Source organism: Mobula hypostoma, chromosome 4, assembly GCF_963921235.1.
Source record: "Mobula hypostoma chromosome 4, sMobHyp1.1, whole genome shotgun sequence".
In the NCBI taxonomy this organism is placed as follows: Eukaryota; Metazoa; Chordata; class Chondrichthyes; order Myliobatiformes; family Myliobatidae; genus Mobula; species Mobula hypostoma.
Genome location: NC_086100.1, coordinates 24,734,248 through 24,757,360, shown reverse-complemented (window position 1 = coordinate 24,757,360; position 23,113 = coordinate 24,734,248). Strand labels below are relative to the sequence as shown.

Here is a 23,113-nt window from a genome sequence, read left to right as displayed (position 1 = left end):
CGCTGCATCCGTAAAGCAAACAGCATTATGAAGGACCCCACGCACCCCTCATACAAACTCTTCTCCCTCCTGTCATCTGGCAAAAGGCACCGAAGCATTCGGGCTGTCACAACCAGACTATGTAACAGTTTCTTCCCCCAAGCCATCAGATTCCTTAATACCCAGAGCCTGGACTGACACCAACCTACTGCCCTCTATTGTGCATATTGTCTTGTTTATTATTTATCGTAATGCCTGCACTGTTTTGTGCACTTTATGCAGTTCTGGGTAGGTCTGTAGCTTTGTGTTGTTTTACGTAGTTCAGTGTAGTTTTTGTATTGTTCATGTAGCACCACAGTCCTGAAAAATGTTGTCTCGTAGTTACTGTGTACTGTACCAGCAGTTATGGTCGAAATGACAATAAAAAGTGACTTGACTTGACTTGAGGACTATCACTCTCACCTCACCTCCGGTATTTAGCTCTTTAGTCCATGTGCTTCATTTGATCCTAACCTCTGATGCTTTACATACTATTCCTTTTTCTTCTTGACTAAATTTATCACCTCTCTGGATATCCAAGATTCTGTTATCTTTCCATCCCTGCCCTTCCTTCTAACAGGAACATACCTTTCCTGTACGCTGTTCAATTGATCTTTAAACAACCTCTTCATGTCTGATGGGGACTTGCCAGAGAAGAGGTGTTCCCAATTAACTCTTGTTAATTCCTGCCTAATGCCCTCGTTATTTGCCCTACTCCAATATAAAACTTTCCTGCAAGGACCATACCTATCGAAGCAGTAGTAATTCCAATAAGGAAGCCTGGCAAGGATCTGTCAAAACCCACTAGCTACAGACCAATTGCATTAATATCAAGTATATGTAAGATAATGGAAACGATGATAACAGAAAGGTTATCATATGAGCTTGAGAAAAGGGGAATGCTGGCAAGTTATCAGAGTGGTTTTAGAAAGGGAAGGAATTCCATGGACTCAGTGATTATGTAAGAGACTGAAATAAGGAAGGCCCAGGCAAATAGAGAGTCAGTAGTGGCAATGTTCTTTGACATTGAAAAAGCCTATGATATGATGTGGAAGGAAGGATTATTAATTAAACTGCACAAGATGGGGGTTGGTGGGAGAGTTTTTAATTGGATTAAAGATTTTTTGTTTGGTAGAAAAATTTAAGTTTGGATTGGATCAGAATTATCAAAACAGTACGTAGTGGAAAATGGCACACCTCAAGGTAGTGTGATTAGCCCGTTACTTTTCATCATTATGATCAATGATGTCTTCACAAAGGTACCAGTGATATAGGTAGGTCACTATTTGCGGATGATGGGGCCTTGTGGAAAAGAGGCAGGAACATGGACCATATAATCAGGAAACTACAAGAAGCAATTGATGAAGTGGTGGAGTGGGGTTATGATTGGGGATGTAGATTTTCAGTAGATAAAACTCAAACTGTATTTTTTACCAGGAAAAGGGTTGAGGTAGGGAAGAAGTTAAGAATGTATGGGGTTGAATTAGAAAGGGTTGCATCATTTAAATTTCTGGGAGTTATATTTGATTCACGATTAACATGGGCAGACCATATCAAGAAAGTTGAGGAGAAACGTAAAAAAGTAATAAATGTGATGAGATGTTTGACTGGTAGGGAATGGGGAGCAAGTTGTTCAGCTTTGAAGAGAATGTATGTGGCTTTTGTGAGATCTGTACTGGATTATGGAAATATAGTATATGGATCAGCAGCTAGGTGTCTTATAAGGAAACTGGATGTGATTCAGGCTCAGGCCTTGAGAGTGTGCAGTGGGGCTTTTAAAATGTCACCAGTGTCAGCCCTACAGGTAGAAATGGGAATAATGCCTTTGGAACTAAGAAGGATGCAACTGATGGTAAACTACTGGGCTAACTTGCAGGGGCACAATGATTCTCACCCTACTAAAGGAGTGTTGCAGGAGTGCTGGGAAAATGGGAGGTTTCAGAGGGATACCTTTAGTCGGGTAGGGAATGATATCGCGAAAGAATGTGGAGTGTTTGATCTGAGGATAAGTCCTTCAGTAGTTTATCCGGTTGTAGCTCCATGGAAGCTTGTATGGCCTGTCATAGACTGGCATTTGTTAGAGGTAAAAAGGAAAGAAAGATATAAAACAGATTTGGTAAATGCATTTAACTGTCATGTGATGGAAAAGTATAGTGATTATACTCACATTTATACGGATGGTGCGAAGGAACCTGAAACAGGAGTGACAGGGTTTGGGGTGGTAATACCAGCAAAAGAAATTGGAATCAGCAGAAGAACATCTAATAAGTTAGGGGTGTTTACAGTGGAGATGCTGCAGTGTTGGTTGCGTTGCAATGGGTGCAGAAAGCCAGACAAGCCAAAGCATTGATATGTTCAGTTTCATCCTCAGTTCTAGCAAGTTTAAGGTCTTTTCACACAAACAGTCGGCAAGATGTACTTTATGAAGTCCTTCAGTTAGTTACAAAAATTGCAAATCAGGGAGGTCAGGTAAAATTTCTATGGGTTCCAGCACATGTAGGGGTGAAGGGGAATGAGAGGGTGGATGAGTTGGCAAAGAAGGCGTTAAAGAAAGAAAATGTGGAAATGCACATTAGTATCAGTAAAGCAGAGGTTAAGTGTGTAATCTGGGAAAAAGTCAACCGAATGTGGCAAGAAAGATGGGACAGGGAGGGGAAAGGGAGGCATTTATATCAAATACAAAAGAGTGTTGCAGTTACTAGGGTAGGTAATGGAAACAGAAGAGAGGAAATTGTGTGGACTAGGTTAAGGCTGGGGCACTGTGCATTAAACAAAACATTGAAAATGATAGGGAAACACCAGACAGGATTGTGTGAGGAATGTCAGGAAGAGGAGTCAGTAGAACATGTAGTTCTGAATTGCAGGAAGTATGGGATACAGAGAGAGATGATGAGAAATAAATTAAGGGAGTTGGGGATGCAGGAATTCACATTAAAAGGGTTGCTGGGCATGGGTGAGAGAGCACAAGTCCGGGTATTTTTAGCGTTTTTAAGGGGTACAGGGGTTTTTTATAGAATATGACGAATAAACAGGAATAGGATACTAGGATGGTCAAAGATGGGAGGGTGAAGTGTAGGTTTGTATATATGTGTGTGTGTGTGCGCGCGCGCGATTGGGTGAAGGAATTTAGAATGTAAGTCTAGTGCACATTCTGGAGCAGAGGGTGGCGGTAATGCACCATTAAGCTGGATGCCAACTGCCATAAAACAAGATACAGACAGACAGACCATACCTATCACAGACTAGAGAAAATCTGCTGATGCTGAAAATTCAAACAACACACACAAAATGCTGGAGGATTTCAGCAGACCAGGCAACATCTATGGAAAAGAGTACAGTTGACGTTTTGGGCTGAGGCCCTTCATCAGGACTGGAAAAAAAGATGAGGAGTCAGTGTAAGAAAGTGGGGGGAGGGGAAGAAGAAACACAAGGTGATTGCTGAAACTGGGAGGTGGGGATGAAGTAAAGAGCTGGGAAGTTGAATGGAGAAAACAATACAGGGCTGGACAAAGGGGGATCTGATAGGAGAGGACAGAAGCCCATGGAAGACAGGGGGAAGGAGCACCGGAGGGAGATGATGTGAGGAGATAAGGTGAAAGAGGGAAATGGGAATGGGGAATGGTGGTGGTGGGGGGCCTTACTGGAAGCTCGAGAAATCAGTGTGCACACCATCAGGTTGGAGACCATACCTATCCTTGTATAGCTATACTGAAAGTTAAGGAGCTGTGGTCACTGTCCCCTAACTCTTCACCAACCAAAGGGTCAGTCACCTGACCAGGCTCATTACTCAACACCAGGTCCAGTATAGCCCCTCCTCTCACTGGACCATCCACATATTGACTTAAGAAACCTCACAACAAAAGCCAGACTGTAGAGCGTTCCTGAAGATGTAAGAGGATATTCCTGTCAGAGGATAAATCAGCAGACGTATCAATGAAAGAATGATTGACAGGTTTTAATTATTTTGCATCCAACATTCAAATGTCTCAGAGTACGAGTCCTATTAGGATGCTCTAGTTTTTTTTTATTAGATTAAATTGCACCTCCATCTATTTGACTCTTGAAATCTGTTGTTCTTCTCACGTTCTGGCTTCTCAGCCCTTCCTTTCTTGCTCCATCATCCCTGGAATGATCCCAGGAATAAAAGAGTAAACATGTGAGGAACATTTGATGGCTCTGGGCCTGCACTTGCTGGAGTTTAGAAGAATAAAGAGGGAATCACAATGAAACCTATCAAATATTGAACAGCCAAAATGGTGTGGACATGGAGAGGATGTTTCCTATAGTGAGAGAGTCTAGGACCAGAAAGCACAGTCTCAGAGTTGAAGGATGTCCATTTAGAACTGAGATGAGGAGGAATTTCTTGGGCCAGAGGGTGATGAATCTGTATCTGTGGCATTCATTGCCACAAGTGGCTGAGGAGGCCAAGTCTTTGGGTATATTTAAAGCAAAGGTTGATAGGTTTTTGATTATTGAGGGAGTCAATGGTAATGTGGAGAAGACAGAAGAATGGGGCTGAGATGAATAATAAATCAGCCATGATATAATGATGGAACAGGCTCACTGGGCTGAATGGCTTAATTCTGCTCCTGTCTTTAAGGTCCATCGTCACCAGTAAGGGGGAAATGAGTAATGAAGAGTGTAGTTGCTGGGGAGAACTACAGTCAAAGCCACACATCATGTAAACTCTCTGAGTTCTGACTTCAACAGCAGCATTTTGAGAAGCTGGCCCCTCGGGAGATGAAAATGTTGGTGTAACACCATTTGCAACTTGTAGTGGGACAGATGTTCTTAGCGCCTACCTTCCTTCATACCAAGTGGTGTGGAGCTCATGGCAGAAGCTGCCAGTTCTCTCCTTCCACTGAAAGCAGCAGTGGTTACCACCCAGTAACATCACAAACATTTGGAAAACAAATTCACAGAGCTGCAGCCTACATGAGCTCCTCAGATGTTCCCAGAACCAGCTTGCAGACTTATGTCATCTTACATTATGCTGCATTTCAAAAACATCTGGCTTATCTCAATGCATCTCCACTTTGTACTTATCTACTGTCAACAAGATCCTTGTCTTCTATAAAATTTAACATAATTGCCCTGGCAATTTTATCTTTATTCATCAACGTCATCTCTCCCTGTACTAGTAAACATTCCTTAATCAGGATGCCTTTGAAGTCTTTGCTTTAACTATTACTTCCTCCTTACTGTGTTGAAACAGTGCCCGTATAAATACATTCTTTCCCATTACTTTAAAATTGAGAAAATCTCTACCTTCCACTAGCTGTTCGCATCAAACAAGGCCTTGGAATATCAATGTGAGTAGTAAAAAAGAACAGAAGGATTATTGAACATATCCTATCTCTGAAGGCTCTTGAAGGAAGTCATACATTAGATTAAGTGTTATCAAGATATATGAGATCTTTAGAACAACAGCTAGACTTCAGAGTATTATCTTGATTACTATATTACGGAAAAATGTGATATCAGTAAGATGGGATTGAAGAGATATACAAGGACATTGCCAGAACTGGAGGAATGAAGAGAGGTTGGGTAGACTGGAGTTATTTTCTGGAAGACAAGACATTAATATAAGGTATACAAAATTGATGGAGCTGGAAAGAGTCAACAGGCATCTCTATTTTCTTTTGCAGAGCAACCAATAACTAGAAAGAAAGATTATTGATGATTGTTGAAAGGATTAAAGCAGGGGGTCCCAACCTAGGATCCAAGGACCTCTTGGTTAATGGCAGGGGTCCATCGCATAAAAAATGGTTGGGAACCCCTAGATTAGAGGGTAGTTGATGAATAATATTTTAAAGTAAAAAGTCATGGGTATCAGCAACTCATTGACCTGGAACAGATGGAAACAATGATCACATTTAAAAAGCTTTTGGGTGACCATTCGATATGCTGTCATCTGTGGGCCAAAACCTGAGACATGGATAGAATTAGAATGGCCTGATCTTCAGCTGCCGTGGACATGATGAGCAATGGCTTTCTTTATGCCTTAAATTTCTAAGATATTTTAAAATTTTACCACCAATGTTGGCATCAGTTTTTCAGTTTTAATTCACATTGCCTTGCTGGATTCCTGAATTTTTTTTATGGGTTTTACCTTGATTTCTCTCTAGATTTTTCCATGTAATGGTTACTACTTCTTTCTGGTTCTAACTGAATTGACAGGATAGCACACATTCCACTCCACTACATCAAAGACTTCTGATGATGCGGGAGATGATCAGAAGATCCACAGTAAGTTCTGACTGAAAATAAAGAACATCTCAATAGATTGATCAACAGACGTTTATATTTAGAAGACCAGGCAGTACTTGAAGATATAAGGGATTCATTTTGCCATCAGAGCAAATATGCAGAAGACTCACCAATCTGATACCAAGAGAAGATCAATAAGGTCCTGCTGCTGTTATGGTCCTGTGTCTGAAAACTTACTTAGAAAATATTATTTTTGGCAGCATTTCTCCATACAAATGCTTGTAGTCTCTTGAATACACAGTACACTGCTCTGAGATTTATCGGGAAGTCATTTAAACCAAACTGATCATCAGTACAAATGGGACCAATTATAGAGCTCCATTCAGAATAGACCTTTGGCTAAGAGTTTTAGTTTGAAATTAAGGCATGAGAAAATACTTTGCTCCATCCACAACAAGAAGAATTTCCTAGCAGCCAACCATTTTAATTCCACCCCTCTTTCCCATTCTGACATTTCAGTCCATGACCTTCTTACCAAGATAAGGGCACCCTCAGGATGGAGGAGAAATACCTCATACTCTGTCTGGATATTTTCTTCCTCTTCCCCATTCTCCTTTATTCCATTTCCCTCTCTGGTTCCCATCTCACCCCTTCCCTTCTCACAAGCCCATCTCCTTCCTTTGCTGCCCCTCCTCCTGGTTTTTCTCCTATAGTGCATTCTCCTCTTCTATCAGATTTCCTATTCTTCAGACCTATGTCTTTTACAATTATCATTTCCTGGCTTTTCACTTCACACCCAATCCCTCACCTGGTTTCACCTATCACATTCCAGCTTGTACCCTTTCCCCTCCCCTACCCCACCTTCTTATTCTTGCTTCTGCCCCCTTCTTTTCCAGTCCTAATGAATGGTCTTGGCCTGGAACATCAACTGTTCATTCCTCTCCATAGATGCTGCCTGTCCTAACCTGCTGAGCTCCTCCAGCATTTTGTGTGTGTGTGTTACTCTGAATTTCCGCCATCTCCAGAATTTTCTGTGTTAATGGAAAACGAATGACCGGTTGCACACAGATACAAATCAAATTTTGCACTCTTTCTGAAAGGATATCAAAGCCGTGACAACGCCAAATGCTGAGCCCATGGCAAACGAACCAGCAAAGATCCAGGCAAAGTTCCCAACGGATGTAAAAAAAGCAGCAGTGTCAAACATGTGGGGATTGTCCTTTGGGCTGTAGATGGATATGGAGCTGGTAAAAAGAAAGGAAGAATTGTTAGTATTCCACTGTAGAGAAACAGAGCAAAGTAACACACAATGTAAGCAAATTATTACTACAAGACAGAGGGTGGAGCTTAGGATGATGGCGCCTAATGGGACTCCTTTGCTTGCATCTTCGAACACAGCTCTATTTCTAACCATAATATCTCTTTTTTCCCTTTTCAGGGTTCTTTTGAAGACCCTGACCTGGAGCTGCACGCTGACTTTGGTTCTTTGCAGAAATAGGACCCACTCTCAGGGCCTCACAACCTGCCACTATTGGATATGCCAAGGACGCGGCCCAGAAGACTAGTGCGCCTTCATGATGCCGGATTTTCGTGGCTCTGGAGGCGGATGGATTTGAGATTGGTGCCACCGCCAGATGTGTCATGGGAATACACAGAAGATCGAAAGCAGCAAGCTGGCTGCTGGCTGTGTGCCCGGAGACCCGAGTTCTTTGGGCACAGAGCTCGGAAAAAGCAATGCAACAGACTTTTAACATTGTAAATCAACGAATTGTTTTGTTATGTCTCCCCTCTCGCTGTGAAACAGGGACACTTCTTTTTCCCTTATTAGGGAGAGAGAGAGAGAGAGAGCCTGTAGAATGTCGAACACCAGGTGAACGAGTAGTCTTTAGGGTGCTGCAAGTCTATGTTTTTATTGATGCTTTGTTGCACATTTCAGTGCTCGGTGAAGGGTGCAGATGCATTTTTGCTGGTGGGGGAGGGGAGGTTGTTGCTTTGCTGCTGCTTATGTGTGGGGGGAACTGGAAGAGGCTTTGGTGTTCTAACATTTAACTGTCATTCATTCTTTGGGGCACTCCTCTGTTTTCATGGATGTTTGCAAAGAAAAAGAATTTCAGGATGTATATTGTATACATTTCTCTGACATTAAATGTACCTATTGAAACCTAATGAGAATAGATAGAACAGGAATGACCTACTTCTGCTTCCATTTCTCAGTTCCTACACATACCATAGGTTGAATATGTATAAGGTGCTTGTTTAAGTACACATACAGTAACCTTAATCCTTTTTATGTCCATAGCCAGTTCTTCAGAAGAATATTCCTCATTGCATATCTCCATTTTGTATTTAAGCTATGATAACACATAAACTGAACAAAGGTCTGGAACAAAGCTATAAATTGTCTCCTGACATTTTTTCCTCTGAAGGGCACATATCTTATTGAAAATTTTAAATTATCTATCAGGTCATCTCCACGCAGAAAATATTAGCCTCCAACAAAAAGCACAGAATCAGTGAAGGCCGTCTTCCACAGAGAGACCACGGGGTACAGGTGCATAGTTCCCTGAAAGAGATGACACAGGTAGATAGGGTGGTGAAGATGGCATTGGCATGCTTGCCTTCATTGGCCAGGGCACTGACTACTGTGGTTACAAATTCATGTTGCAACTGTGTGAGTTGGTGGTGAGACCACAATTGGGAGTATTGCATGTGGTCTGGTCACCCCGCCATGTGAGGCATGTCACTGAAACTAGAGGACCTGAGTTAAAAGGACAGGCTGGATAGGCTGGAATTTTTTTTCCCTTGAGCATAAGAAGCTGAGGAATTCTATTCAAGATATATAAAATCATAAGGGCTATAGATAAGGTAGATGGTGACAGTCATTTTCCAGAGGTAGGGAAGCTAAAGTTAGAGGACCCAGACTTAAAGCAAGTGGGTAAGTTTTAAAGGGTTAACGTTTTCATGCAAGACGAGGTTGGTAACTGAAACGGACTGCCAGAGGAAGATGGAGAACTGCAATGCTTAAAAGACTTTTGGACAGGCATATGGAGGAAAAAAAAGGTTTAGAGCAAGGGGTCCCAACCTTTTTAATGTCACAGACCCTACATTACCCAAGGGGGGTCCACGGACCCTAGGTTGGGAACCTTGGTTTAGGGAGATATGGACCAAAAGGCAAGCAACTGGGACTAGTTTAGATGGATATTTTGGCCAGTTTGGATTTGCTGGGTTGAAAGACCTGATTCTGTGCTGCTTCACTTTATGATTATTTGAGGCCATGGCAAAATAATTTTTAGAAAAGGGTAATGGACAATGGAACAATACACTGTAAAAATCCACAGAAGGCAACTGGTCAGTCTGGAATAAAAGAGTAAATCAAAAAAGTGGGAATATGATTCATTTGGGTTGAAGTATCCTTCTTATTCCAAAAAATATATTTTCATATAATTTTTCTTCCCAATCATCCTGTCTAATTTGTATATTTGGTCTGTTGTTGATTTTCAAACCCTCTCTACCAAAAATTGGTCAACTTGGCAATGAAGAAAAATAATTATTAGGAGCCATTAGTCAAAGGACTGCCTCAAGATGACCTGACTTCAGTACAACCGGGTTCAAAGTTCAAAGTAAAATTTAGCATCGATGTACATACATGTCACCACATACAACCCTGAAATTCTTTTTCTGTGGGTATACTTAGCAAATCTATGGAACAGCAGCTATAAACAGGTGCAATGAACAACAAACTGCGCAAATGCAAATCTTCATTCCAACAGCCAGTGATAATTTGGTCTCCAGGAGACTTGCCCAACATTTTATTTACAAATCTGGGGCCAAACACTAGTTGCAGTTACTAGTTACTAGTTACTGTTAAAATGTGTGCACTACTGGGAAGAGTGGATGCCACATAAATCCCATTTCATCCGTCTCAACCATCTATGGCCACATACATACATTCATCCCATTCGCCTGTCCTAGGGCCGTATCCTTCCATACCTTCCCTAAGCTCTGCTCATTATCCCAGGTCTGAGTGGCTTTACTTTAAGAAGCATGAATTTTCCAGCTGACCTTATGAAAACGTTTTTTAAGCTGCCTGTTTTCCTGATCTGACCCCTTCCAGTTTCCTTAGCCCACACCCCAACATTCCCACCCCTTAACTCCCAAATCCCATCCATGGATCAGCTTGTGTTGTAAGTTCCTCACCAGAGAAAATAAATATTTTATTTTGTGCATGCCTGAGAAGGTGGTTGGATAAATATCTGCACCTTGTTTTTCACATAGATATGTAATTTGTGTTTCTGTCAATAGCTTTCTGAGTGCTCAACAATTCAATGTAAATGGTCCCACTGGAACAGCTGTCAGATTCACTCCATCCTGGAATGACTTGTTAAATTTGTTAAGTCTTACACTGAAGTTACAAGGGTATGCCATCAATGTCACTACATACCGTTCCGCCAAAGTGATTTATTTCTGCATTTCTTCAGAAAGAAATCAATACCACAGCTCATTTACAATATCTACTCATACTAAACCGGCTGTAAAAACTACTTAAATCACACTAAATTTGGGGAAACAAACCGCATGTGGTCAGGGCATGGTAAATGTTTTCCTCTTTTGGTTTACAATAGTCAGAGGAAATTTTCAGACCTGCAAAGTATATTTACTGAAAATGTTCGCAACGCGAAGTTCAAAGTTTAGTTATTAAATCTCCCCCGAGATTCATTTTCTTGCAGGCACTCACAGCAGAACAAAGAAATACAATCGAACCAATAAAAACTGTACACAAAGACTGACAAGCAACCAATGGGCAGTAACATACAACACCCTTACTCTAATCCAGTAATGGGATAAACACCAGCATTCCTGATCCACCTGTAAGACGGTCACATAAGCTTCTCCATCAAAGATACAATCTGGAAATACTAGTTGCACAGACAGACAAACAGTGGATTATTTATGAATCCATATGTCTTGTATTGAAGATTTTAGTACTTGCCAACAGCCCATTTATTAAATGAGATGGTTCTCAACGGGTTCATGTTTTACAAATCAGCTTTGCAGGCAGTAAAATTTTCCAAAGAGAGAGATCAACTTGTAATATTTAATGAATTGCACTTGTATATCACAGCAGCAATAAACTCTAAATAAGACCGTAAAACATAGGAGCAGAGATTGGCCATTTGGTCCATCAAGTCTGCTCCGCCATTCAATCATGACAGATTTATATTCCCTCTCAACCCCATCTCCTGCCTTCTCCACGTAACCTTTGACACCCTTACTAACCAAGAACCTCTTAGCTACCACTTTAAACAAACCCAAGGACTCAGCCTCCACATCCACCTGTGACACGGAATTCCACAGATTCACCACTGGCTAAATAAATTGTTCCTCATGTCTGTTCTAAAGGGACGTCCTTCTATTCTGAGACTGCGCCCCCTGGTATATTCGGTAGGCTTAAATAAGATCCCCCCTCATTCCTCTAAGTTCCAGTAAGTATAGACCCAGAGCGATTAAAATGGTCCTTATACATTAACCCTTTCATTCCTGGGATCATTCTCACGAACCTCTTCTGGAACCTTTGCAATGCCAGCACAGCCTTTCTTAGATACGGGGCCCCAAGATTTCGAGACGTAAATGTATACATTTCTCTGACATTAAATGTACCTATTGAAACCTGTCACAATACTCCAAATGTATTGTTCTGACCTTAAGGACAGAATGGCAAAGGTCTTAAATGCTTGTCAAGCAAACATGAACTACCTAAGACTGTGGTTCAGCAAAGGAAAGGAGCTGGAAGTAAGATACTTACATCAAAATAGGAAGAGGACAAAATTAATCAGTCCCTAAAAATTATACAAGGTAATAAATTCTGGGAAAAAAGACACTTATCAGTCAAGGCAAAGTGCAATGATCTCAGGTCTTTCTGTAAATGATGTACAATATAGTCATAGCTATGTCTTTTTCTTAGCTTTCTTGTGAAAGCCATAGTAAGCATAAATACTTATGTAAATATATACTTACAAATACTCCAGCAAGTGCAGGCCCACAGCTATCAAACAATCCTCATAAATGAATCACTTCTAAAGCAGAACAGGATGGCAGGCTGGATACTCACTTTACAATCTGCCAGATCTTATGAACTTATAAGCACTGATGAGAAAATGTATGTTCCTATTTGCATCAATCAAACATCAAATCTTGTAAACAAATGAAACATTTTGCTTTCAGCATGAATTTTACGTTACTTAAAACTCCAACCCATTATTTCTTGCACATCTGAGATTCAAGGAACAAGGAATTAGTTAAGTTGAAAATTCATTAATGCAATTTTTAATCTTCATGCTATGAAGTTTCACTATTTATTAATGCCAAGAAAAGCATTAGGTGATAGGCAAGAGTTGTAAAAGCATGTGCATCTGTCTGTATGTGGTCAGAATGCAAATTTCACTTTGTGTATACATGTCATCTTACATATGTGCTAAATCTGTGCAGCACAGCCCAAGTCTCTGACCATTTTGTTCCTCCTTGCCTCAGGATCAAGAACTCACTCTGACAGGGTCATGTGATAGTTTGTGTCCAATAGCTTTCCCATAGTCAAAGAATCAAGGCACAGGAATCTTCCATTCCTCACAACTGGAGTGGAAACGAGTTATCCTACGGGACCGCTGAGGAAGAGAAGATGAAAAAGATGAAGAACAAGAAGAGAGGAGGAGATATCCAAGCAAATGATTTGCACATTTCACAGAACGTGGACCCAGATGGAAAGGTCAATCAGCCAGCTGAATGAATACAAGATCAAGAAGAATAAACTACCCACTAGCTCAGTGGAAACACATTCAGGAGGAACAGACAACATACCAGCTTTGTGAATACACTAGCTCACTGAATGAACAATTTGTTTCTGTCTTCACAAAAATCAAAGATCCAGTGGGAATGAAGAAATGAAAGAACTATGAACTAGTTAAAAAAAATGTACCAGCAATGTTAGTGAACTTGTAAATTGATAAATCCCAAGGACACGCTGATATACATCTCTGCTGGCTTCAGAGATAGTGCGTACTCTATTCTAAAGATTCTGGAACTACTCCTGCAGTTGGAGGACAGCAAATGTGATCATATTTTTTAAAAAAAGGAGGCAGAGAAACTTAATACACAAGGGCTATTTCTGAGAACTTAGGAGTAAGGGAGATCTCAGCTAAACATACAGAATTCTGAAAAGACTTGCAAGAACGAATGCAGGGAGAAAGTTTCTCGTGGCTGAAGAGTCCAGGGCCAACAGGCACAATTTCAGAGTTGGTGTATTTTATTTCAGACTGAGATGAAGAAAAATGTCTTCATTCAGAAGGTGGTGGAATTCTCCATTAAAGTGGCCTTCAAGTTTCATTCATTGTGTTCATTATAAACAGACTTTCATAGATTTTTGGACATTAAGGGAATCATACATTGCAGGGATAGTGCTGAAGTAGAAAATCAACTTTGATCTTAATGAATAGAGGAACAGGTTGAAAGGACTAGAACGGCTATGCCCGCTATTACTTGTTATGCTCCAACATTCAAAGTAACTTTATTATCAAAGTACATATACAAATCTGGCAAACTCATTAAATTCATGATAGAATAATAACCATAATAGAATAAATGAAAGACCACGCCAACTTGGTCGTTCAACCAATGTGGAGAAGACAACTGTGCAAATACAAAATAAAAACAATAATAATAATAATAATAATAATAAATAAATAAGCAATAAATATCGAGAACATGGGATGAAGAGTCCTGGAAAATGAGTCCATAGGTTGTGCAAAGTGAAGTTAAATGAAATTACTCCCGTTGGCTAAAGAGCCTAACAGTTCGGCACGGACTAGAAGGGCCGAGATGGCCTGCTTCCGTGCTGTAATTGTTATATGGTTATATAGTTAAGGAGTTGTAACTGTTCCCTGAATCTCATGGTGTGAGTCCTGAGGCCCCTGTACCTTCTTGCTGTTGGCAGCAGTGAGAAGAGAGCATAATCTGGGTGGTGGGTGTCTCTGATGATGGATGTTGCTTTCCTGCAACAACACTTCATGTAGATGTGTTTCATGTCAGGAAGGGTTGGGCCATTTCCCCTACTTTTTTGTAGGATTCTACATTCAAGGGCATTGATGTTTCTATACCAGGCTGTGATGCAACCAGACAATATACTCCCCACCACACATCTACAGAAGTTTGTCAAAGTTTTAGATGTCGTGCTAAATCTTTGTAAATCTCCGATGTTCCATCCAGGGGACAAACAATCAATTAACTCTATGACTACCAACTGATTCAATATCTGTATATATTGGGGGAACAGATTACCAACTAACTCAGTGACTACACAGAGAAACTGAGGACATATTAGCTTAATGAATATGGATTCAAGGAGAATAAACTGGTACCTAATTTTGGAAATGTGAACTTAGGTGGAATAGATTTCATTCGTAATTTTCTGAGTAGACTCACAGGTATTTCAGTACAATTCAGTGGCTGTGGTACAGACTGATATATAGTTCTATGAATGCCAAATAGCGCACAATAGCTTGGCGGAATCCAGAAGTGACTGTCTTGGGCGGTATAAACCTCCTTCAAATGCAGCAAACGTGAACTCAGTTGAAACAATCCATGCCAGTAGAAAGGAGTGTGGATTTCGTTGAAACAAACTACTACCCTGTAAAATGAAAACTGTGCAACTGACTGCTCTCAGCAATAATGGACATGGATACTGTTTGGATCAAACACACAGAGAAAGGTCTCGGTTGGAACTTAAAGCTCCGCAGTGGAAGAAGTGGAGATTCAGTGAGAAAATGTTGCAAATTAACTAAGACCTGATTCGATGTATGAAAGTGTGGCCCTTGGACTTCAGCTTTGAAAAAGGGAGAGAAAGATAAATGAAGTGGATGGTTAAGTCTAAGTACATGCTCAAACACAGTGAAGTGGAAATTACCCTGGGCAAAGTCTTAGCTGAAGAAGTCACCCTAATTTAATACAAGGAATCTCTTTTCAACTTTAGGGTGTACCTTTCAATAAATTATTAACCAGGTGAATTTCAAAGCAGGAGGAATCTGGTGGTTTCAAAGTTCTTTGCCCACCCTATTACAAAGGCCATTATTTGGGCTACCTGTAAAGGACACTTGCCCACTCTTATATATTTAAATCTCATTCACAAAACAAATGAGTTGTGCAAAACAACGGCTTCCTGAAAAAAAAATGTTTTCTTCAGCCCAAGGTATAGTTTACCCTTTAGAATCACTCCCTGTTTCTGGTTGAGCAGCATTTCCTGGCTGAGGAAGGGCCTCAAGTTTGTTAGAACAATTTGTAATGAAACATCAACTCTTTCTTTCACTCAATGAAAAGTGCCTGACTTGCTAGGAATTTCTGCTTTTATTTCAGATTTCTAGTACTGGCAGCATTTTGGTTTAGTAATGGTAATCAGCCAGCTGCTCTAAAGTTCTTCATCAATTTTAGCTTATTTCTCACTTTGAAGTTCTTGGTCCAGATCTTGAATTGAAAATGGAAATACACCTGTTTTGTTGATGCCAAGTGATCTCAGCATTTCATCCATGGTTCTTACTCTGTTTGAACAGCTATTCTGCTTCCTACCTTTACAAAGAATTAGAATTATTATTTCTTACATGCATCTCACAACATGAGGGAGTAAAAATCTTTATGCTGCATCTCTGTGGCAACGTACAAGCAATAAGAAAGGGAAATGTGAGAGAATATTGGCCAAACACTAAGATTGTATACATAATTGTTTTGTATACATGGTGCATCCAGTCAGATACAATGTACAGTCAGATCAACGCGTATTGATAAATCTGATGGCTCGGTGAAAGAAGCTGTCCCGGAGCCCATTGGTCCTGTTCCAGCAGTACTGTTTGCCAGATGGAAGCAGCTGAAAACAGTTTGTGATTGGGGTGACTGGAGTCCCTGTTGATCCTCTGGGCCCTTTTTACACACCTGCTGCTGTAAATGTCCTGAACAGAGGACAGTTCACATCCACAGATGCGCTGAGCTGTCCGCACCGCTCTCTGCAGTGCCCTGCGATTGAGGGAAGTACAGTTCCCATACCAGGCGGTGACACAGCCAGTCAGGATGCTCTCAATGGTGCCTGTGTAGAAAGCCTTGAGGATTTGGGGACCCATGCCAAACTTCTTCAGCCATCTGAGGTGGAAGAAGCACTGATGTGAATTTTTCACCACACAGCCAGTATATATAGTCCAGGTGAGATCCTTGGTGATGTAAACACCAAGGAACTTGATACTACTCACCCTCCCAACTACAGTTCCATTGATGGGGCTAGACTGTCTCTGTTCCTCCTGTAATCCACAATCAACTCCTTTGTTTTTTTGACATGGAGGGAGAGGTTGTTTTCTTGACATCACTGTGTCAGGGTATTGACTTCTCCTCTGTAGGCGCTCTCATCATTGTTGGAAATTAGGGTTATCTAGGCCTATAAGGCCTGTGATCTATAAATTTGATCACCAGATTGGAGCTGTGCCTGGCAACACAAGTCACAGGTATATAGGGAGTAGAGGAGGGGGCTCAGGACACGGGCCTGGGGAGCTCCTGTGTTGAGGATCAGAGGGGCAGAGGTGAGAGTAACACACAAAACTGACATAAAAAGAACGAAGCACTGAATGCACCCCTTCCAACAATAAACATTGCAGGCAATTTAACAGACTCTTTAATTTCATGCAAACAAAGCTAACTCGTCCGAAAAAATTTGAGGAGATGAGCAAAATGTGTCAGGAAGTCAACAAGAGCAGATTTATACCAGACTTAATGAGAATGAACTGACAGCCTAGATTTTAATAAGGCCTCTGATGTCTCTCAGATCCTATTCTTTAACCTTTATCGTAAGTTCATCAAACATCAACTCCCCTAGAGCCTGCCTCATTTTTTAAAAAACATTAATTTAACTTTTAAATGGGAAATGACAGCAAAATTTGGAAGAAGCAGAACACTTGATCAAAATCACAGACGGGCATGTAAATATAAACACAGGAGGTTCTGCAGACGCTGGCGGAACTCAGCGGGTCTGGCAGCACCAATGGAAAGGAATAAGCAGTCAATGTTTTGGTCCAAGACCCTTCATTAGGACCTGTATTGGGATAAGCTGTATATGAGATTACAACTTAGCTGGATTCTAGCAACAGTGGGCTAAAAGAGAATGCAAACTGGATCAAGACATTGAGATTCATTCTTTCTAAGTATTAGTCAAGGATGGGTTTGATATTCATAAACACGAGTGATTCTACAGATGAGACCATTTTATCTGTGTTACTCTAAACAAGGAATCACAAGACTGGGAAAAACGAGGTTTAGCAAACAAAACTAAATATCCAGATGCTGAACCTCAATTGACATATGATATTAGAAAATCAAAAGATAGTGAAATAAGATCTTTCCATCCACTGCTCATATTCAGCTGTTGAAAGGTTTCATGGACCTTCTTCAGGACAAAGGTTGCGAGAATAAAAGAGCAAGCATTATCTTCAGTCTAATATACAAACTGGGTGGAGTAAGATGCATATTATCTTCATCCACCTAAGAGGTCCCACGTTGTGTCTACGTCATTACCTCAAAGCATGTAAATATAGTAGCAATTTCTCTTCAGGTATTACCTGGAAACACTGGAAAATTCTGGAAACATGAGTAATTTCCCTTCCCTTTGACAATATGTTTGTTGTATGAGGAGAAGTTAAACAAATACAGTACTGAGCAAAAATCTTAGACACATATATATAGACAGGGTGCCTAAAACCCTGTTCTGTACAGTTCTGTAGTAAATTTATGTACTGCTGCCACACAAAAAAAAATCACTGACATATGTGAGCGATGATAAACCCCATACTGATATAAGAGTGGGAAGGGGGCAGGGAGACAGGAATCATGGTTGAGAAAAGGGGAAGGAAGAGGGGAGGGAGAGGAAAGCACTGGAGAGACATTCTGTAATGATCAATAAACCAATTGTTTGGAGTCAAATGACATTGCCTGGTGAGTCATGGCTGGGTGTGTCTGCACGTGCACCACCCCCCACCCCGGGCACTCTTTTTCTGCCACCTGTCCCAAACCCCTCCCGCAATACTCCACCCCCACTATTCCCAACATCCTTTGCTCCCACCAGTTTTACAAACTTGCTCTCTGCTCCATGTTGACAAATCCAGTATGTGCAAGGTCTTAGGCATCCTAGCTAGACTTTTGCACAGTACTGTAAATAGGAAAAGTTTAGAGGGATATGGGACAAATACAGGCAAATGGGACTAACTCAGGTTGGCATCTTGGTTGGTGTGGATGAGTTGGGGTGAAGGGCCTTTTTTCTGTGTTTTTCAACTCAATGACTCAGAGTCTACGAGAAACACACCATGGAAACAGGCTCTTCAGACTGAGACACACCATGGAAACAGGCCCTTCTCCCTACTGAGACACACCATGGAAACAGGCCCTTCTCCCTATTGAGACACACCATGGAAACAGGCCCTTCTCCCTACTGAGACACACCATGGAAACAGGCCCTTCAGACTGAGACACACCATGGAAACAGGCCCTTCTCCCTACTGAGACACACCATGGAAACAGGCCCTTCTCCCTACTGAGACACACCATGGAAACAGGCCCTTCTCCCTATTGAGAGACACCATGGAAACAGGCCCTTCTCCCTACTGAGAGACACCATGGAAACAGGCCCTTCAGACTGAGACACACCATGGAAACAGGCCCTTCTCCCTACTGACAGACACCATGGAAACAGGCCCTTCAGACTGAGACACACCATGGAAACAGGCCCTTCTCCCTACTGAGACACACCATAGAAACAGGCCCTTCTCCCTACTGAGACACACCATAGAAACAGGCCCTTCTCCTTACCGAGAGACACCATGGAAACAGGCCCTTCAGACTGAGACACACGATGGAAACAGGCCTTTCAGACTGAGACCCACCATGGAAACAGGCCTTTCAGACTGAGACAAACCATGGAAACAGGCCCTTCTCCCTACTGAGATAAACCATGGAAACAGGCCTTCAGACTGAGACACACCATGGAAACAGGCCCTTCAGACTACTGAGACACACCATGGAAACAGGCCTTTCAGACTGAGACACACCATGGAAACAGGCCCTTCAGACTACTGAGACACACCATGGAAACAGGCCTTTCAGACTGAGACACACCATGGAAACAGGCCCTTCAGACTGAGCCACACCATGGAAACAGGCCCTTCAGACTGAGACACACCATGGAAACAGGCCCTTCTCCCTACTGAGACACACCATGGAAACAGGCCCCTCAGACTACTGAGACACACCATGGAAACAGGCCTTTCAGACTGAGACACACCATGGAAACAGGCCCTTCAGACTGAGACACACCATGGAAACAGGCCCTTCTCCCTACTGAGACACAATGGAAAATGGCCCTTCAGGCTAATAAGACCTACAAGATTCTACTCATAGTTCTATTTCCTATATTCTTCTCAACAGGGATTTGTACATATAGCCATACATTTTTGAATCTCTCTTGTTTGTTCCCCAAGAATGCCTTGCACTAATTCGATTCCAGGTTCGATGGTCAATTTTAAGGTAGCAGTCAGATTGTTTCTGGGAGTTTGACTTCGGAAAGCAACAATGTTATGAAAAGAATACAGAAAACACTAAGCAGGAGGAAGCCAATTTTAAGGTCTGAGTCACAAAGAGAAATTCACAGGAGGAAAGTAAAACAAACACTGCCCTCAGAGTTGATTGAGGTGTTTAATATGTTTGGGGCCAGTGATAATCAACCCACCAGTATTCTAAATAAATCAGAATTGGAGGAGGTGAGTATGAAATTTGCTAGCCACCAGCAGCTATTTCATGTTGTAGCATTTTTCCACAGTTGTATGGTTGAAAATATTCTCAGACATTACTCTTAATGCAGTGTGATTACATCTTCATGCAATATTCAAGAGCTTGCTTATGCAAATAATTTTCAGAAACTGTGAAGCATATTTTCACTTAAAGTTTGAGTAAGGTGCATCTAATCTTCACATAGATCTTCCACCCCTTTCTCCTTCAGATCATTTCTATTTACATTTGATTGCCAATAGCAGTCAATAATGATATGGCAGCCAGACCTTCATAATAGGACATCAATTTCCATCAGGCAGCTCTTCAACTTTCTGTTCAAACATGTAATCAGTAGCCTCGAATCACATCAGGTGAGTGCAGAGTTTTTATACACTGTATGTTTTCACTGCTGTGCTATTCTTCTTAAACTGATTGAACAGCAAGCCAATTCAAGTTAAACAATAACGATTTGCATGGATAGAGCAGATATAGAATAACTAAATGTTAATATTCACGCATGACAACTTGTGTGAATATGCACGGTGTAAATTTATTATCAAAATATGCATATGTGGATCATCCGGTCAAGATGGTGCCAGTGTGCAATGCTCCTTCAGTCGACATCTTCTGTTTAATCATGAAGCTATATATTTAACTTTTTTTTATCTTTCACATTTGTTTTTCATCTTGAATGTGACTCTGGAACCATTGGAGCCTAAGATTTGCCGTTTGGAGATCGTTTAGGTGTTCCAGCACTTGGCAGTCTCTAAGAGGATTCTGGGAGGCAGAGGCGGTGTGCGGGAACCTCATGGCGAGCAGGCTGCAAGCTAATGTTCGACTTCATTCCACTGATTAAAGCGACGAGGGAGGTTGAAACATCAAGGTGAATGCGGAAGCTTGGAGATCATTTGGGTGCTTCAGCGCTCTGCAGTATCAGAGAAGATTCTGGGAGACGGAGGCAGCGTGCGTGACCTTTGTGGTGAGAAGGCTACAGGACAGGGCGCAAGCCATTGTTTGATTCCATTTCGCTGATTAAAGCGATGAGGGAGATTAAAGCATCAAGGCAAGTGCGGAGGGTGAGTGCTGTCTGCCTATCTTGATGGCTCTGCTACGGAGGAGGAAAGGTCTGCCGCTGAGCCCGGAGAGTATTGTCCAGATTTTCTGCGTTTTGAATGTGGACTTGGACTGTAGACTTTTTTCAGACTTATAGTTTTTTTATATTCTGTGTTTTTTGCCCAACCTTTCTTGGTTTTTTTTGTGCGAGGAGGGAGATTTGGGGGCCAATGTGCCTGATCCGTTTTGTTTGCTTTTTTGTGCAGGAGGAGGGATTTGGGGGTTGATGTTCCTGTTTCGTTTTGTTCATTTTTTTTGTATGGGGAGAGGGAATTTTAGGGGTTGATGATCATGCTGTCTTTCTTTTCCTTCTTAGTTTCATGGCTACCCAGAGAAGAAGAATTTCAAGTTGCATACTTTGATAATAAATTAACATTTGAACCTTCAATATGTCACCATATACTACCCTGAGATTCATTTTCTTGAAGGCATTCACAGTAGATGCAAAGAAACACAATAGAATCAATAAAAAAATACACAGAAAGATGGGTCAACAACCAATGTGCAGACTGGGCTGCACATTGGTTTACAAAAAAAAAACAAATATAATAATAATAAATAAATATTGAAAACATGAATTGTAGAGTTCTTGAAAGTGAGTCCATAGGTTGTGAAACAGTTCATTATTGAGGTGAGTGAAGTTATCTACACTGGTTCAGGAGCCTGATAGTTGAGGGATAATAACTGTTCCTGAACCTGGGGGTGTGGGACCTAAGGCACCTGTATGTCTTTTCTGATGACAGCAGAGAGAACAGAGTGTGGCCTGGATGGTGGGAGTCCTTGTTGATGGATGTTGCTTTCTTGTGGCAGTGCTCCTTGTAGATGTGGACAATGGGGAGGAGGGGTTTTCCTGTGATGGCCTCGGCCGTATTCACTACATTTTTGTAAGCTTTTCTATTCACAGACATAGGTGTTTCCATACCAGGGGGCATTGTTTAATGAGGTTGATTTTAAGGTAGGCCTTAAAAGAAAGGTCTACCTTAAAGAATGTTCTATATTTAAGAGACTGCCAGACAGGTATATGAAGGAATTTAAGGTGGGAGGTTATATGAGAGGTAGGGTTTAAGGGTCGGTACAACATTGTGGGCCGAAGGGCCTGTACTGTGCTGTACTGTTCTACGTTCTAAAAGGAGCAGTGGAGACATACAGAGAGAAAACTCCAGCTGAAGCCAACAATGATAGGATTCAGAAGTAGAACACTGCATGAAAAGCCAGAGGTTTGTGAAATGTGGAGTGAGAAGCTACAGATTTATAAAAGATTACAGAGACAAAAGGGGATTTGAAAACCAGAATGAGGATTTGAAAGAGAAGGCACTGAGTTATTGAGACCTAATGTGCATTGGTAAACAGATAGGGGATGAGTGAGCAGACATTGGTACAGGTCAGGAAATAGAACTTGATGACAGAGAGTTTCTTAAGAAAACTTTTATTGGTATGATCATACTTCTCATGCACTTGTCCAATCTACTGTAAAGTTACTGAGAATTTAAAGAAACCATTAGTTTGAAATGGCATGTCTGTCCAAGGTCTCTTCTACTTCATGATGAGGCCAAGCTCTGGTTGGAGGAGAAATAACCCCTGTTCTGAATGGCTAGCCTCCAACCTGATGGCATGAACACTGATTTCTCTAACTTGCTGTAATTTCCCCCCCCCCACCCACCACGTTTTTCCATTCCCATTTCGGTTACCCTCTCAACCCTCTCTTCTCCTCGCCTCCCCTCCTCCTTCTGTTTTCTCCATGGTCCACTGTCCTCTCCTATTAGATTCCTTCTGCTTCAGCCCTTTACCTCGTCCACCTATCCCCTCCAGCTTCTTAATTCATCCCCTTGCCCCTCATTTGGTCCCACTTATCAACTACCAGTTTGTATCCTTTCCCCTCCCTCCACCTTCTTGTTCTGGCATTCTACCCCCCTCCTTTCCAGTCTGAGGAAGGGTC

At 41.5% G+C, this 23,113-nt stretch overlaps 1 protein-coding gene across 1 annotated transcript in view; it reads right to left on the bottom strand.

Moving 5' to 3' along the window:
- Positions 1 to 23,113, bottom strand: part of LOC134345172 (sodium/hydrogen exchanger 9-like) — a 585,864-nt gene that overhangs the window by 378,407 nt on the left and 184,344 nt on the right. The window contains exon 7 of the mRNA XM_063045405.1: positions 7,334 to 7,472. Coding sequence (XP_062901475.1) covers positions 7,334 to 7,472 — 139 coding nt within the window. The remainder of the gene's footprint in view (positions 1 to 7,333; positions 7,473 to 23,113) is intronic.